The 19,250-nt window shown below is 33.9% G+C and overlaps 1 protein-coding gene across 1 annotated transcript in view; it reads right to left on the bottom strand.

Moving 5' to 3' along the window:
- Nucleotides 1-19,250, bottom strand: part of LOC133175945 (uncharacterized) — a 54,307-nt gene that overhangs the window by 31,908 nt on the left and 3,149 nt on the right. Inside the window, exons 2-3 of the mRNA XM_061311101.1 lie at nucleotides 11,383-11,550; nucleotides 4,975-5,098 (exon numbers count right to left, since the gene is read on the bottom strand). Coding sequence (XP_061167085.1) covers nucleotides 4,975-5,098; nucleotides 11,383-11,550 — 292 coding nt within the window. The remainder of the gene's footprint in view (nucleotides 1-4,974; nucleotides 5,099-11,382; nucleotides 11,551-19,250) is intronic.

Here is a 19,250-nt window from a genome sequence, read left to right as displayed (position 1 = left end):
TATAGTTTTGTTGAGCAGCAGCTCTTCCATCAATGAAACATACAATGACAAATGTATCAACAGTATACAAATACTGACTGGGGATTGAGAGCAACATTGATTATGTTAGCCCCAAGGGGATGAAGTATTGCCTGACGTGGAGTGTAGGGCAATATTTTCATCCCGAGGGAGCTTTTTTATTATTTAATTTTCATGAAATACAACAATGAAATATTTAACATACTTAAATTTACTTTATATGGTTATTTATACTAATATAAATATAAACAATAAAATGCTTTCTTTGGTTGTTAGTATGGGAATTAACGTTGCAGCTATTGCAGAAAAATTTACTTCACCTGCTTATGTGTGTCATGTTTTAATTTTTTCTGCAATTGCTGCAAGATAAATTCCTGAACTTTGTTAACAACCAAAGAAAGCATTTTATTGTTTAATTGTCAGACAAAAAACCAATCTATTAAAAATATTGCATTTTCACTATTATATTCAACAGACCCCCCCACCCCCCTTTCCACCTGAACCCCTGACCCTGGGGCAAGAAATATCACAATTCTTAAAGAGACACTCTTGATCATTATAACAATGCACTGTGTTTTTTTGATAAATTCATAGGATCAGACAAGATTTTGAAAGAACTAGATATCATTGAGATGGTGGCCATCTCAAAGGGCCCTGCTTTCAGTAATGATTGTGAAAATGTAAGGTAGCTGAAAAGGGTTTACTTTGAAGAGGAACATTTGTGTACTATTAACGGATGTGTTGTTTGAGTCTAAAGGGCTTCTATGTCATCCTTGTTTTGATAAAAAATGGCACAAAAATCATGAGTGCTCCATACCCTCCATCAAAAAATGGCACAAAAATCACTAATGTTGCATATCCTCTATGAAAAATGTTGCATATCCTCTATCAAAAAATGGAAGGAAAATCACAAATGTTCCATTCCCTTGGTAAATTGGTAACTTGGTAAAGTTTGAGGCTGACTGGACTTAAGGGAAAGAAATTATGCACCGAACAAAGATTTTAAACAGAGAGGCTATTTTTGACCTTGACCCTTGACCTAGAAACTTCGTTCAAGGTCACTGCACATCCAATGACCAGTGGCACTCTGTGAGTGAAGTATGAGCCACACTGAACCAAGGGGAGAGAAGATATGCTCTGGACAAGGATTTTTCATATAATTCTGCTATGACCTTAACCTTAGACCTAAAAACAGGGTTCAAGGTCAATGCACACCCTTTACCCAAAGGCACTCTGTGGGTGAAGTATGAGCCAAATTAGACCAAGGAGAGAGAAAATATGCTCCGGATAAGAGATCTCAGACATACAGACGGATGGAAGGACAGCTAGATGGATGGACGGACAGACTGATCACTATAGGGCGCCCGCAGAGTGGGGCCCTAATTAATGCATTTTCACTAAATAATCAATAGAGCCCTGCTCATCACCAGAACCCCTGACCCAGCTTGTTCATCATTACTACATACTTGGTTTGTTTGCTTAATACACTGGAGCAAAGATGAAGATTTTCAAAGAATAAATGCATTTTCGCTATTAACACAATAGAGCTCTGTTACAACGCAAAAAGTAATAACAACGCAAAATGTAATTAACTTGGATTATTGCATTGTGCGTCATTACATTTTGCGATGATATCAATGCAGAATGTAATAATGCAAAATGTAAAAAAAGAAGACTTTTTAGGATTGTTACATTTTTGTGTTATTACATTTTGCGTAGAGATCAACGCAAAATGTAATAATGCAAAAAGTAATAACACGATTTTTGGATAATTACATTTTGTGTTGTTACATTTTGCATCGAGATTAAGCAAAATGCAACAACGCTAATAACACACTTTTTGGTCAGTCAGGTTGAAAATAATTTTTAATTGAGTAGTGGATGAAGAAAATAAATGGAAAGAAAATAAAACTAGAAATATGTCCATAGGACATGAATGCCCCGCCGAGGGTATATTAGTAATGCAACATTTTAACACAAATTGAGAAAAGTGAGGTCAAGGTCAAAGAAAGGTCAAGGTGAAAAAATATCAATGCAGTTGAAAAGCTTACATCAGTATGTATCAGCATATGAAGTTTGACACTAATTTAAGAAAAGTGAAGTCAAAGAAAAGGTCAAGGTCAAAAATTGTTGATGCAGTCGAAAAGGTTACATCAGTATGTATTAGCATATGAAGTTTGATAAAAATATTTTGAATGGTTTCTTTAAAACTGAGCTAAACACTTATTTAAGAAAAGTGAGGTGAAGGTCAAAGGAAAGGTCAAGGTGAAAATATTGATGCAGTTGAATAGCTCTCATCAGTATGTATCAGCATATTAAGTTTGACACTAATTTAAGAAAGTGAGGTCAAGGTCAAAGGAAAGGTCAAGGTCAAAAAAATGATGCAGTTGAATAGCTCTCATCAGTATTTATCAGCATATGAAGTTTGATAACACTATCTTGAATGGTATCTTTAAAACTGAGCTAAAAACTTATTTAAGAAAAGTGAGATCAAGGTCAAAGGAAAGGTAAAGGTAAAAAGTATTGATGCAGTTGAATAGCTCTCATCAGTATGTATCAGCATATTAAGTTTGACACTAATTTAAGAAAAGTGAGGTCAAGGTCAAATGAAAGGTCAAGGTCAAAAAAGTTGATGCAGTTGAATAGCTCTCATCAGTATTTATCAGCATATGAAGTTTGATATGAATGGTATCTTTAAAACTGAGCTAAAAACTTATTTAAGAAAAGTGAGATCAAGGTCAAAGGAAAGGTCAAGGTAAAAAATATTGATGCAGTTGAATAGCTCTCATCAGTACGTATCAGCATATGAAGTTTGTTAAAAATATCTTGAATTGTTTCATTAAAACTGAGCTTAACAATAATTCAAGAAAAGTGAGGTCAAGGTCAAAAGAAAGGTCAAGGTCAAAAAGTGTTGATGCAGTTGAATAGTTTACATCAGTATGTATCAACAAATGAAGTTTGATTACACTATCTTGAATGGTATCTTTAAAACTGAGCTAAACACTAATTTAAGAAAAGTGAGGTCAAGGTCAAAAGAAAGGTCAAGGTCAAAAAATGTTGATGCAGTTGAATAGTTTACATCAGTATGTATCAACATATGAAGTTTGATTACACTATCTTGAATGGTATCTTTAAAACTGAGCTAAACACTAATTTAAGAAAAGTGAGGTCAAGGTCAAAGGAAAGGTCAAGGTCAAAAAATGTTGATGCAGTTGCATAGCTCTCATCAATATCTATCAGCATATGAAGTTTGAAAAAAAATATCTTGGATAGTTTCTTTGAAACTGAGCTTTGAACAGAGCTAAATGCAAAGTGTGACGGAAGGAAGGACGGAAGACGGACATGACAAACACTATATGCCCCGGCCATATTCATGGCGGGGCATAACAAAAGGAAAATTAAACATATGCTGATTCTTACATTAAATCTAATTTCATCATATATTGGTTTCATTATCCATTTAAAATCAGTTGATATTCAAATCATAGGTGTTGCAAATTGAAATGTGCGTGCGCACGTGTGTGTGTGTGTGGGGGGGGGGGGAGGGGGGTATTTTGTTGATCAGTGTATCACTTTGCTTTTGCTTTTTGATAGGTGCATGCATGAAATTTATTAAGAAAAGAAATCTATTTATTTTTACTGGCAGGTGTAAATATATCGGGATGGGGGGTTTCTTTACAATTAAGATTTCATACTGATTTACAAATCATGTGCATTGCAGACCAGCAAAAATAAAATTTTCTCTCTCTCTCTCTCTCTCTTCAATAATAAATGGATAGTCTCAGCATGCACATAAAAATACAATGATCAACATACGAAGTAACCCCTACCCTTTCTCCTCGCCAGACACACACACACACACACACACATGCATTTCTAATTTGCTAACCAATCTACACATGCATGTCGTATATGCGTATCAAGAGCTTTTAATGGACCCATGATCAATCTTTGGTAATTAAGAATGTCAGTGATATATATTAGATTGATTTATAAATAGATATGTCAATCAAAGTTAACTAAATGTTTTATTAGTATTCAATAAAAATGTTAGAAACAAAGTTATAGTAATAGGTGTGTCTGTCTAGTAAAGTGAGTTTCCCCAATTGCTAAATGTTGAAATCAATTTTGTGATGTTTCGTGTTGAAAACAATATAAAAAAAATTATATTTTGTTTTATTACATTTTGCGTTGTCCTCAACGCAAAAATTAAGTAACCCAAAATGTAACAACCAAAAAGTGCATTATTACATTTTACGCAAAATGTTATAATGCAAAATGTAATAATCCAAAAATAGTGTTATTACATTTTGTGTCATTACATTCTGCGTTCAACTCCATGCAAAATGTGATAAGTAATGCAAAATGTAATAATCCCAGTTCATTACAGTTTGCATTGTTATTACATTTCGCATTGCAACAGAGCTCCTCTCCCTCAGAACCATCACTCAGAGGCCACAAATTTCACAATTTTAGAAGATAGAAGACCTAGTTTATCTTATTTTCATACAAGGGGAGAGAAGATTTATAGGAACTTATGCTTTTCACAATATGATCATTAGAGCCCCTCCCAACTCCAGAACCCCTGACCTTTGGGCCAAAAATTTCACAAGTTTGGTAGAAAGTTCTTATGCTTATTACAATCATGCCAACATTTTGACTTCTTGGTATCCATGAGTAAAGAAGATTTGTAATCATAGCACTAATTTTGATGGTTTTAAAACCCCACCCCTAAGGCTTATAGGGAAAGAACCATGAAATTCAAATTTGAAAAAAAAATTCCCCTTTACTCATAGATGTTCCATGCAAAAATTGGTTGAAATTGGATCAGTGGGTTCCATAGAAGAAGTTGAAAATTTTCAAATGTTAACTCATGATGGATGACGAAAACACTGTCAGATAGATTCGGCTGACCTAAAAATGCACCAAACAACATTCCTAAACTAATACTCTTACCTCAACAACTTCAACAACAAAAAGGGAAGGAGGTGAAGACGTTGAGAGTGTCAGACGAAGATCTGGAATACTGGATGTTGGAATGTCCTTTATGATCATCACTGATTTACGAAATTCTCCTCTTCTATAAATGAAACAAAACCCACTGTATTTTAAATATCATAATAGAGATCCCCATGATGGGCCACAATGCTTATCGCAGTCACTCTGATCTTGCTGTTCTTCATCAGATTTTTCCCTTTTATACACGTGTATTCCTATGTAAAATTCTTAATATGGTCTTTCATAGCCCCATCCTATATAAAGGATCCATGATTTGAATAAAATTGAAACTACACTACCAAGGATACTTCTTAATGACTAAACACATCCTCACAATGTCAAGATTTTGTGATTTCAGAACTCCACACAAACCCTTGACAAAAGTTGTTATTTAAAAGTTGGGCTAGAAAGCTACTATTTTATTTGTTCCTGGTCTAGGAATGGAACCAATCAGAAAACAGCTTTTATTGTAGGTAAGTTTTGTAAACAAATATGCATTTTAAAATGGAAAGTGTCAATATTGTAGGATTTGTGTCACTTAAGTTACTTTAAATGAAACATTGGGGATTAATTTTTTGAAGATCGTCCCCCTTACAATCACAAAAGATATGCTCTAGAGTTGGGCAATTTCATAATGACAGATTTGAAAAATATATTCTCATTGGTTAGTCATGTGTAACCACAAGCCCAACTTTTAAATAACGACTTATGTCAAGGGTTTGTACGGAGTTCTGAAATCACAAAAACTGTGAGGATGGACTAAACATGTCTTTATTGTTCTTCAGAGAAGGTTTTTACAATCTTTTCCTATAAATTCCTACGTTAAACTATCATCATCTATTGTGGCCCCAACCTATTCTGGGATTCAAGATGTCAATAAACTTGAATCTACACCACCTGAGAATGCTTCCACATTAAAAAACAATAATAATGGCTTTGCTCTTCTTCATCAGAAGAAGTTTAAAGACTTTTTCATACAAAATCCTATGCAAAACTTTGATTGCCTGTTGTGGCTTCATCCTACCCCTGGGAGGTCATACTCTGAACAAAATTGAATCTATATTACCTTAAGTTTCTTTTTCATTAGTCCATTGAAACCAAAGGGGACTATAGGTTTCCATTGCATCTGTCTGTCTAGCTGTCTGTCACTCTGTCTGTCACACTTGGTTTTCCGCACATTTATCAAGTTTGCTTTTTGTTCTGCTTCAAAGATTTTTAACGGAATTACAGCCTTTTTAATTTTGAAGGATTTTCCGCACTATTTTCTAAATGCTTGCAGACACTGAGCTGTATATGGTATGTGAGTTTACCTTGATGAGTTTGTATTTTGCCTGCTTCAATGATTTTTTGAGAGAATTATGGCGTTTTCAGTTTTTAATGGTAACTAAATTACATTTACCAGTAGGGGACTAGTAATGGTAATGCAATACTCTCAGAATCCATGTTAATATGACTAATTGTGGCTTTGCTGTGCTTGAGATGATTTTAAAATGTTTTTTATAGATACAGTCCCTGTTTTTACTTTCCCACTTAAACGGTGAGCGAATGCAGAGCGAACGGTGAGTGAATGATGTGTGAACACTGAACGCAATTTGGTGAACAGTGAGTGAAAGCAGAACGCGAACAGAGCGCAACACGAGAGCAAAGTGGACAGTGAATGAACGGTGAACGCAAGATGAACGATTTATTCAGAATGTCTCAGATCTTTTCCTTGCATTGTATGCATTCTATTTTATACTATTGTAGGTGCAAAAAAAACCAATACATCTCAATTTTGGAGTGCCGACCTTTAGCACACCTTGTAAAAAATTGTTCTGAACACTTCCAGAACAAATAAATCAATAAATATAAATAAATAAATAAACATTCCCACATTAAGAAAATGAGTACGCCTATTTATTGTGTTTCATACAATATTTTCTGCACATACATGTACATGTTGTATATATTATGTATAAATTAAGCTCTTTAGTCACAAATGGTTTATCGCTGTTAAACGTTGCTACTAATCTAAAATTCTGTAGTCAGAGAAAATTACAAGGATACACATTTTTCCATACAGAGGTGATTTCTTCGTGTAAAATAACTTAAAAAAAAAAATTCACATTTAAAAATATTTTACAAAGGTCTGTGGATGTGTTACATAAATACACATGTATTCTTCTAAAATTTTCATGCAATTACAGGTATATATTTATGTGATATTTTTATTTTTTTTTAGCAGACTTCTACTTTAGACATCTCCCCCCCCCCCCCCTTCCCCATCATGACATATATGGACAAGAGGATACAAAAAGGCATTCATATTATTTGTTATACGAAGGGTGATCAAAAAGTTCACAAACTATCTCTATATTTAAAAAAACACAATTCAGATCAGAATGAAATTTGGCACACGTATAGTCATACACGTTCTTTAAATAGCAGATGTTAAATAATTTTTTTCTCCGTGTTTGTGACGTCACAATGTGAAAATGACGTCAGTATGTAGGTCACTTGTGACAAAAAATGATTGACTCGGTCATACTTGAGAACGAACGGCTGTAAAGTTTAATGTATATCTCAGAAAAGCCTTTGCAGTAGAATATGATAATTTGTACAAGGTTTATGAAGACAAAAGACTTACCAGAAGTTCGATCATTAATTGGATTGAATGATTTAATGAAGGCAGGGAGATGGTTAAAAATGATGTTTGTTCTGTTGCCCAGCGAAAGCAAGCCGGTAAAAAGATGTGTCCTTAATTGAGCAATTTGTTTTGAAAGATCGCAAAGTTACAGTATGAAAAATAATTGAATATCTGAGCAATAATATAATTATTAAATCCCTAAAATATCGTTTACTTTAGACTTTAAACATATGAGATATGAAAAAAAAGAAGGCGCCCACACTTTTTCCACATTGGATAAACGCACTCCCGAGACAGAGGACTTGGGTTGTGATGGTCACCATGCTAATTTTGGGAAGGGTTATCCTTATCCACCCATCCTATTGCCGAGATTTGGCCATTTGTGACAGATGGTCTGTTCTTGTTATAAAAAATTACTTGCATGGTAAGAAATATGACTCAGAAAAATCTCTTAACTTCTGTGAACAGACCGCTACGAAGCATGTCAAGTGACCGCCTGGATCACGTGATTCGCGCATGGGCATAGCAATGGCAGATATGCATTATAATCGGAGAGGACTACTTTAAAAAATAATGAACACTGAAACCTCGTATTATTTCTTATAAGGAAGTAATTCAATTAGTTCGCGAACTTTTTGATCACCCCTCGTAGCTTTGTGCACGGTATTGTTTGTTTTGTGTACGGTACGGTTCACTTTGTGCACGGTATGGTACGCTTGTTGCACAGTACGGTACGCTTCTTGCACGGAACAGTACGGTTTGTTTCTGAGGTGTAGTAGCATGTTTTAGGGTCTGATGTCTAATGATGGCTTAGCTATTCTTGAGAAGAAGATTAATTTAAAAATATTTTCTATATATAATTTTGACTCCCTCTTTTGTCCGCATTCTATCCCTGGGGGTCATGATATGAACAAATTTGAATCTAGAGTATGTAATGAAGCTTTCACATAAGTTTCATCTTTTCTTGCCCAGTGGTTCTTGAGAAGAAGGTTTTTAAAAGATGTCACAAAATTTTCACAAATTCTTAAATTATCTCCCCTAGAAAGAGGGCGCGGCACTTCCTGTGAATAAACTTGAATCTCCTTCACCCAAGGATGCTTTGTGGCAAGTTTGGTTGAAATTGGCCCAGTGGTTCTTGATGAGAAGTCGAAAATGTGAAAAGTTTACAGACAACAGACACTCTTTGATCAGAAAAGCTCACTTGAGCCTTCGGCTCAGGTGAGCTAAACAAGAGGCCCATGGGCCATAACCCTCACCTGAGTCAATATAGCCCTGCTGTTCTTTGTCAGCAGATTTCTTTTTTTATATATTCATATGTAAAGCTTTGATCGCCTGTTCTAGGCATACCCTATCCCCAGGTGCCATGTTTTGAATGAAATTGAATCTAAACTTTCTGAGGATGCTTCCATATTCATAGAACTAATCATGGTTTTGCTGTTCTTGAGAACGGAATTTTAAAGATGTCTGACACCCTACCCTAGGGGGTAGGGGGGAGTGGTCATGATTTGAACAAACTTGAATCAACACTACCTGAGGATGCTTCCATATCAATATGACTAATTATGGCTTTGTTGTTCTTGAGAAGAAGATTTTTAAAGATATTTCTTATATATATTCTTTTGTTAAACTTTGATCCCCCATTATGGCCCCACCCTACTACTGGGGGATGCCTTGAACAAACTTGAGTCTACAATACTTGGTGATGCTTCATTATCAATATGACTAATCTTGGCTTTTCTGTTCTTGAGAAGAAGATTTTTAAAGATATTTCTTATATATATTCTTTTGTTAAACTTTGATTCCCCATTGTGGCCTCACCCTACCCCCCAGGGATCTTGATTTCAACAAACTTGAATCTACACTACACGAGGATGATTCCATATCAATATGACAAATTGTGGCTTTGTTGTTATTGGAAGATGATTTTTAAAGAATTTTTTTCTATATTATATGTAAATCTTAGATCCCCCATTGTGGCCCCACCCTACCGCCGGGGATCTTGTTTTCAACAAACTTGAATCTACACTACACGAGGATGATTCCATATCAATATGACTAATTGTGGCTTTGTTGTTATTGGAAGATTTTTAAAGATTATTTTCTATATATTCATATGTAAATCTTTAGATCCCCTAATGTGGCCCCACCCTACCCCCGGGGTCATGATTTGAACAAACTTGAATCTACACTACATGAAGATGATTCCATATCAATATGACTAATTGTGGCTTTGTTGTTCTTGAGAAGAAGATCTTTAAAGAATTTTCCTATGTAAAACTTTGATCCCCCATTGTGGCCCCACCCTACCCCCGGGGGTCATGATTTGAACAAAGTTGAATCTACACTACCTGAGGATTATTCAATATCAATATGACTAATTGTGGCTTTGTTGTTCTTTGAAGATGATTTTTTAATTTTTTTTTTCTACATTATATGTAAATCTTAGATCCCCCATTGTGGCCCCACCCTACCCCCAGGGGTCTTGTTTTCAACAAATTTGAATCTACACTACCTGAGGATGATTCCATATCAATATGACTAATTGTGGCTTTGTTGTTATTGGAAGAAGATTTTTAAAGATTTTTTTCCCTATATATTCATATGTAAATCTTAGATCCCCTATTGTGGCCCCACCCTACCCCCGGGGTCATGATTTGAACAAAGTTGAATCTGCACTACACGAGAATGATTCCATATCAATATGACTAATTGTGGCTTTGTTGTTCTTGAGAAGAAGATTTTTTGAATGTACATAATAGAAAAATTCCTTAACATGAAAAGTGCTAGCGTGCTTCGTGAAATATGCCTACGTTACAAGTCTGCGTGATTTACACACCAATAACTCACACAAAACTAAAAAAACATTCCATAAATATATATATAAATATATATATATATATGTATAAATATTACAGTTGTCAACGAGTACCCGGTTAACCGGTTAATCGACAAACGATGCGAATATTGGTTACTAAAACAGCTAATTGGTTACTTAGATACATTTGAAAAAAGTAGAACAAAAAAAAAATATATCATTTCTAAATGAAATATGTAAACGTGGTACTGTTTTTTTCAGTTAGATTTGATCTAGAGTTTCACAAAACGATCGATTTATTTAGACTACACTTGGTTTTCACAGTTCATGAATTAATAGCTTTGATTGCCAAAGGGTATACAAATTTCAAAGACCTGAGTTTACTATAATTATACCTTATTAAACTGTGCTAGTACGCAACAAGTCTTGAACAAGATGCCGCCACAGCCATCAAAAGCAAATATTCCAATATATTTTTTTAAAATTTAAATCTGTTAGGTGTAAAATGAATATATGAAATGGAACTGACATACACATTCTGAAGCCAGCAATTATATATAAAGGACACCCTGCAAAAACAGCCAACTGTCGGAGGATATTCGATAAATTTATTACAAAATGTAGAAGCTTTTGTAATTATAAATATATAGATAAAGTGTGCAAATAAAGCACACTTAAGGGTTTGTGTTTTATGAATGATAAATATAGAAACTATAACGACGTCCCATATATTACAGTTATTACCATGAGCAAGGGTGTTTTAGCTATTAAAGAGGTCCAAAGATAAAAACCCATCCGAGTAACCGGGTACTTGATCGAACAAGTAAGCGAGTAAACCATTACAAAAAATCATCCGATTTGACAACACTAATAAATATATATATATATATATATATATATATATATATACTATATTTTGTTTTACCTTGACATAAGTAAGAAAATTTCGAAGAATTTTGCACACAGTTCTGTATAGGTTCCCTCTGGAACATCTGATGGGGTACAGCTATTACTTCTCCAGATCTCCTCTTGTACATAGTCTTTCAGCGCCATGTAGAAATTAACTAAAGCAGCATAACACCTGATGTGGTTCCTGAAAATGACCATTATAAAATTAAATCATCTCAGTTTACACGAAGTCAGTAAGATTATGAAGATACAACTTATCACTTATACCATTAACTAATTAGCATTGTGACCTAGCCCTACCCACTGGTTTTGAATAAACTGGAATTTTAACTTTCTGAGGATGTTTCCATTTCCCTATGACTAATCATGGCTTTGCTGCTCTTGAGAAGAAGATTTTTAAAGATGTTGCCCCACCCTATATGTGGGGGTCATGATTTGAACAAACTTGAATCTACACTACCTGAGGATGCTTTCATATCAGTATGACTAATCCTGGCTTTGCTGTTGAGAAGTGTGCTAAACCCATGAACATCGTAATTGGATAGGAGGGCTGCTCCCCCACTTTTTTATCAAACAAAACTTCTTACTATTGAAAATATTCATTGAAAGGCTGGTTGCCTTTTTTTTTTTTTTAAACTTCCATCCCTCCTTTTGCATTTGGAAAGATTAGAGACATTTTCTCAGATTGGGAAAAATCATTTATTATAGCATATAAGAATGATAAAAATTGCATAAAATTATCAAACAAGCATGTTTCTGTTTGAGGTTTATATCAGATCTGGTTAAATATTAAACTTTTTTTTTTGGAATTTTTTTTAAAAAATCTTAAACATTTAATATATTTAATGGGAACATTACTAAATTACTATTACTTACCCTGGTATGTCATAGTCACACCTTCTATAAATATTATTTATTTTCTTGGAATTACTTATTGTTTAATAAAAATAACAATTTGCTAGCATTTGGACTTAATATTAGTGTACAGAACATCTTTACTATTTGTGTTTTTGATTTTAATAAAATACAATACTTTTGTTCATTTCCTGTTATTAGCCTAATCCTGTGTTCAATATAAATGGTGGTCAAACTAATATTCTCCACAAGGCTTGTATCTTGAAACATATACTAATTTTGTAATAAGCTATTTATCAACTTACATGGATACCTCCAATGTTTTACACATTCATCACAAACCTTGACAAGTTGTGTACAATGTGCATGGATTTTGAGAACAAAACTTCAGAGAGAGAGAGAAAAAAAAACATATTTGCTGTTTGTCAGCAATGTTTAAAATTTCACCTTTATTTTATCACATTTGAAATTGGGAATAAATTAAGTACCCCACCACAGCATGATACGGCCATCAAATATTGTTTAATTGTCATAAACAGTTTAGAGTACAAGAAAATCATGTCAACCTTGATACAAGGATTTCAATGATTTTTCCATTCTTTATAATATTTGTTTATACATCTCCTGTGGTGTAGGCAATAACAAGTATTACATTATAGATCCTCAACTGGTTGTGTTAGAGCTTGACAAATGCCTATCTGCACCCCCCCCCCCCCCCAAAGCTTTCAGATTTGTGGGACATGATGCTCTGAATTAGTTTGTATTTTCAAACAAGAGGCCCATGGGCCACATTGCTCACCTAAGCACAGTGGCTAGGCAAAAGCACAAAAATCAGTTCAGAATTGAAAAGATTACCGGGGGAGGGGGGGGGGGGGGGCTTGAAGGCTTGAATTTTTATCTACTGGATAATGCTTCCATGTCAATATAGCAAATGGCTTTGTTGTACTTGAAAAGATTTTTAAAAAAATTTCCCATATTTTCCTTTATTAAAATTTGATCCCCCATTGTGGCTCCTCCCTATCACAGGGGTCATCATTTGAACAAACTTGAATCTACACTACACAAGGATGCTTCCATATCAATATGACTACACATAGCTTTTCTGTTCTTGAGAAGAAATATTTTTTCTTATATATCTCCTTATGTAAAAATTTCGATCCCCCATTGGGCCCCACCCTACCCCTGGGGGTCATCATTTGAACAAAATTGAATTTACACTACTTGAGGATGCTTCCATATCAAAATGACAAAACATGATTTTCAGGCTTTCAGGCTTTGCTGTTCCTGAGAAGAAGTTTTTTAATAATTTTTCCTATATATTTCTATGTAAAACATTGATCCTCCATTGTGGCCCCGCCCTACCCCTGGGGGTCATGATTTGAACAAACTTGAATCTACACTACCTGAGGATGCTTCCATATAAATATGACTCATCATGGCTTTGCTGTACTTGAGAAGAAGATTTTTAAAGATTTTTTCCTATATATTTCTATGTAAAACTTTGATCCTCCTTTGTGGCCCCGCCCTACCCCCAGGGGTCATGATTTTAACAAATTTGAATCTACACTACCTGAGGATGCTTCCATATGAGTTTCATCTTTCCTGGCCCTGTGGTTCTTGAGAAGAAGATTTTTAAAAGATGCTTATTAATTTTTCACTAATTCTTTATTATCTCCCCTTGAAAGAGGGCATGGCCCTTCATTTGAACAAACTTGAATCCCCTTCACCCAAGGATACTTTGTGGCAAGTTCGGTGGAAATTGGCCCAGTGGTTCTTGAGAAGAAGTCGAAAATGTTAAAAATTTACAGACAGACAGACGGACAGACAGACAGACAGACAGACGCCGGACAAAAAGTGATCAGAAAAGCTCACTTGAGCCTTCGGCTCAGATGAGCTAAAAATTAAATAAAAATATCATATTAAACAATATCAATTTTATCTTAACAACTTAATCTATATCAAATTAATATTAAAATCAAAGTACTGAAAGTACTGAAAGCCGGACTTTAATATGCTCGAGTATATTGTCTAATTCTAAATTAGTATATATTTGAAAATCTTTCTGACCATTGATATTTAACAGGTAGAGTTTGTATGATTATGATTTAACAATAAGCCATCTACCAATAATTAAAATTAACGGTCCAGAACCCAACATTAAGACCTAAGGGTGCAACGATAAACCGTTTGTCGGTATATCGCAGTATATTTTTCCACGGTTCAATTCAAGATACGCTAAACTGATATCGCGGTTTTGTTCAATCGGTCCAGAATTATCCGAATCGTTCGTTTTGTTTCCTTTTTTACAATTTCAAAATGGCTTCCGCGCAAAACGTGAGGTCGCCGATAACTCATTAACAGAAGTTAAACTTATCTCCAGCATCTTACAGACCTCAGATTTAACACTGAGAAGGACTTACTGTGGTTATAAGTTATAGATGTTAAGACAAATGATAAACCCTTTAGATCTAAACGTATTCTTTGGTAATATACGATATTTCATCACGTGTGTATTTCGATGAAAATTCACTGTCTTGTTGACTAAAACGTGTTAACACGAGAAATATGACAACTGGTTTTCTACGTAAATAAAAGGAATTAAAGAATGAATGTCTTCCTTTTTCATTCCAATTTAAAAGGAAGATTATAAGGAAAGGTCCCCGTAGTTCCCTATAAATGTTCATCATTGGTTTAGAATATTGTCAAAACTCAAAGATGTACCCAACAATCCAATTCAAGTTAACAAAATTTTATTTTAATTATTTATCAAAAAATATGAACATTTTATATAACCCTGTCAAGTTTAAAAAAAAATATGGTGACAAACTTGAAAGACTTTTAAACCTTGTCATGTATCGTGATACGTATCGTACCGTGAACTGAATACCGTGATACGTATCGTACCGTGAGGTTAGTGTATCGTTGCACCCCTATTAAGACCCCAGGATAGGACTTGGTTATTATACCTTTCTAAATATTAAGCTCACAATGGTTATGCATGGTGACAGTGCACTTTGAGTGGTTTTGCTGATTCATACAGGCACATAGTATCGGAGGAGCTAGGGGTGTCACCGTTTTTCAAACATAAACTTTTACAATGGACAATGTACATTGAAAGGTTGATTGACACTTCACAATCAAATCTAAATTAGAACTTTCAACTCACTCTTCATAATATATACCAGGTATTTGTCACGAGCGACGAACAGATTTACTAAAAGCAAATGGGTGGTCTAATTTTAATTAGATTGTACCAATTATTTTATTGTAGCATATTAAAATTACTGTAATTTGGTAATGTATTCATGAAATTTGAAATGTGAAAGTAAGTTATAGCCCACCCCACTCCTTCTCCAACAGAATAGGATTCTCAGGTTTGAACAATTTTCCTTTTTTCTCTAGGAAACCACCTGCATGAAAATTATAATTATCTAATTTTTATGACATGAATATAAGTCTAGTTCTAGTTCCAAGTTCGGCCAAAATGATCATTGCCCGAGAAAATCATGATGAATTCATTGACAGGTCTTTGTGGCTTGTACATAGATGGCTCTTCATTCTGAACAGGAAGTTTTGAAGCAAAGACTAACCAACTTTTTCTGAAAAATTATAATGTGTTGTACTTAGATAAAGAGTAATGAACATTTTTATATGTTGTATTTTTTAAATTATATATTAACATAAACGATTTTTATTTCCCAACACCCTTGAGGGTTTGCATGTATGTGTTTTTCGACAATTTTTTTTGGAATGCGCGCGCACGCTCAATATACTGTAAATTAGCGCTTTGGAAGCACATACGAGATGAATCCAAGGTGAGAAGTCTCGAACAAAATTTTCACATTCAAAACATACCGTTGACTTTTCACGAAAAATTTGATCTGAATTTGTAAGCATTTAAATTTTCGATGCTAAATTGATTGTTCAATGGGTATAAATAATTAATATATTATACATAAACATATTCACATGAAATTTCTATCTTAAAGTTTACATTTTTATTTATTTATATTCCATGCTTCACAGAATATAAATCTTTATCCCTGAGGCCATCATTAAAAATATCTTTGTTTCCCCTAACCCGACCCTAAAATCTCAAGATGGGTAGGTATACGTAGGTAGGTAAATTTTTTTTTTTTTTTTTTGACAGCAGCTTTGAAAATATATTCTTAAAGTCTAATAGAATGATATCTTTATAAATAAGTTAAGTACAAACGAAATTGATTTGTAAACAGCTAGAATACCATACAAATGCAGTTTTAACTCAACATTTAAGGTAAATTAATTCACAACTATTATTCAATCGAAATATCTCATGCCAGAGTAAATTTGTTGAAATCGAATACATCTGTTTAAAAGATTCTAGGGTACGCAAAGACTGGGCACCAGTGTTTAATTTTTTATACCTACTATCATCTTCCATTGCTTTGTATTTTGTACTTTTTCAAGGGCTTCGAATTGTGCAGTACTTCTAGAACATTTCGTTTTGGAGTCTCGAAGTAAGAAGCTATTTCTAAGTTAGAGGTTCAAATCCCAATGCGGGACGTTGAGACCGGTTCTTCGAATGGCACAGTAAAAACTTAGGTCCAGTTACGCAGTAGATACTGGCACAAAAAAATCCTCACTGCTTATGGCTTAAAGTGCCGCGTACACGTCTAAATTTGGAGTCCTTCACCAGACAAATGTTGAAATAAATTTTGTTGTCCCAACAATTATCAAAGGGATTCAAATCAAAGAAAAAACCAATCTTCCAGGGTCTTATTAAAGAAAAATACACGGACGTCTCAGGAAGCTTGTATCATAATTTCAAATCTATTTGGAAAAATTTGATTGAGGCAAACAATATATAAAAATGATAACATGTCATACACAATGTCAATGTTACGAAGTTTAACCCATGATTAAAAGGCATGAAGAAAGGACATATTTGAATTCTATTCAGTAGGATGAAATATGCAGACTTATTTACAACTCCTATGGTCCCAAATAGTAAACATTGGAATATTGATGAGCTGTGTATAAGATCAGAACTCAAATTAAATAAAATGCAATGAAATTGATTGGTGTTTTCACAAGGTGGGCCCCTTGTCTGCTCATGAGGGGTATCATGAGGAGGGCCTATAGGCCTAAGCATGCTCTCTACGTACCTTAATTTTAAGACAGGCTAGTAAATACAACCCAAACACTTTCAATTAGTTATTGGATATTATATTTTATAAAAAAAATTGTTTTGAAGAGTGCAGGATTCTAATATGATAAAGGCATAAGGTTGATACGTTGCCTTTCTTTTAAAACATAAACTAACCCTCCGTGACCACATGTTGTAGGCGCTATTTTGATTCCAATGAACGCTTGAAAATCACAGAACAAAATCAGTCGTTCTGATAAAAAACAGATTTGATGGAATTTTATTTTATAGAAGTTGATAAACATTAAAAAAAAAAAATATTTGAATAATCTTATGAAAAAAACTTTCCAGTCGGCGCGTTTTAATTGGGTCGGTCACGTTAGGGGAAACAAAGGTATTTTTTATTTTGGCCTGAGTCATCTAAATTAAAACTTTTAAATTAAAATATTAACCAAATGGAATTGCATTGTTTATTTCATATTATGAAAGAAAACTTATAGTTTTGAATTTCATTTAAATCACCTTTACACAAGATCTTAGTCGCCCGCGTGGTGCAGTGGTTAGAGCATTTGCTCTAGAGTCGCAAAGTAAGGAGTTGATCCTTACGTCGCGGGTTCGAATCCCACTGTGGGACGTGGACCCTCACTGCTCAATTTCCGTAAGTGCCGAGTATGGGACAAAATTTGCAGCTCTCCTCCGGCAAGTGGTGGCGTCTCCATATGAGTGAAAAATTCTCAAGAGGGACGTTAAACAACATACAAACAAACGCAAGATCTTAACCATCATAAGGAATTTTGTTCAAAATTATTTATAAGAAAGGAGAAAGTTATTTTAATTGCATTCAGAGTTATCGAAGTAATACCGTATTTTCAAACCCTTTTCTTTAAACACATTCAAATTTTAACTTTTTTTTATTTGAGTAGTAATATAATGAAAACATTTCAGCATTACCAGTTTTACAGCGTAAAATTTGTCCGTCAAATTCTAATTCTGGGCCAACCGTGAGTTTTCCTCTTATTGTTGAACCCAGATTCATAAAACCTCCAATAAGCCAACACGCATTATAGTTTTAGTACTTTTATATAGAATCAGCATGGAATATACTTTTACATGAGTTTAGGATGTATCAGCACCGAAGGTCTGATTCCAACTGACTATAAATTTTCACAACAAAACATACATACTGAACAAAGAAAGAGTAAAATAAAGGATTAACAAAAAGTATTAAGAAATCAAGTATTAAACAATTATTGAGCGAATGATGACATTTTAGCAGCATGTATATAATAGAATTAAAGTAGATGAAAGATTAAGTGTCAATAAATATAAACAGAAGTCAATTAAGGGATTAGGTGTCCATCTCTGATTGTGCCTCGGGTAGGATTACTAGATTTATAGAATTTAACAATTCAATTCTACCAATAACATATGGCTAGTTAAGGGAATACATAAGTCATTTGTTTTATTTAATGTCACTAATTTAAACATTTAAGGTCACTAATTTAAACATTTAAGAAAACAATTTTTTACAAAAAATATTTGTCTGTCAATTGCCAAACTTTTTTTAAAAAGAATGTTGAACTATATGGTTTGCTGATTTTTCTTTAGATAGATTTGAATTAGAATTTAATTCAAAAAAATTAAATTCATATTGGTTTAATAATTTATGCAATTCATAGTTAAAGGGTTTTTATCACGTCTCAAAATTTTTTGATATGACAAAGTTTACATGCTATTAAAATCACATATTTGAAAATCTTTGCTAGAAAATTAATATTTTTGATGTTTCAGCGACTCAAAGTTTGAATTTCTCAATATGCATATTTTGATCGCCGATGTTACGCGCCATTGCTCTGACGTCATAGGTGTCAATCCTGGCCAAGCGAAGTACTTATTGTGTA

This window comes from Saccostrea echinata, unplaced genomic scaffold (assembly GCF_033153115.1).
Source record: "Saccostrea echinata isolate AGI-Se365-2 ecotype Australia unplaced genomic scaffold, CSIRO_AGI_Sech_v1 ptg000064l, whole genome shotgun sequence".
Classification (NCBI taxonomy): Eukaryota; Metazoa; Mollusca; class Bivalvia; order Ostreida; family Ostreidae; genus Saccostrea; species Saccostrea echinata.
The sequence above is the reverse complement of the archived record's forward strand: the minus strand, read 5'-3'. Positions and strand labels throughout refer to the sequence as shown.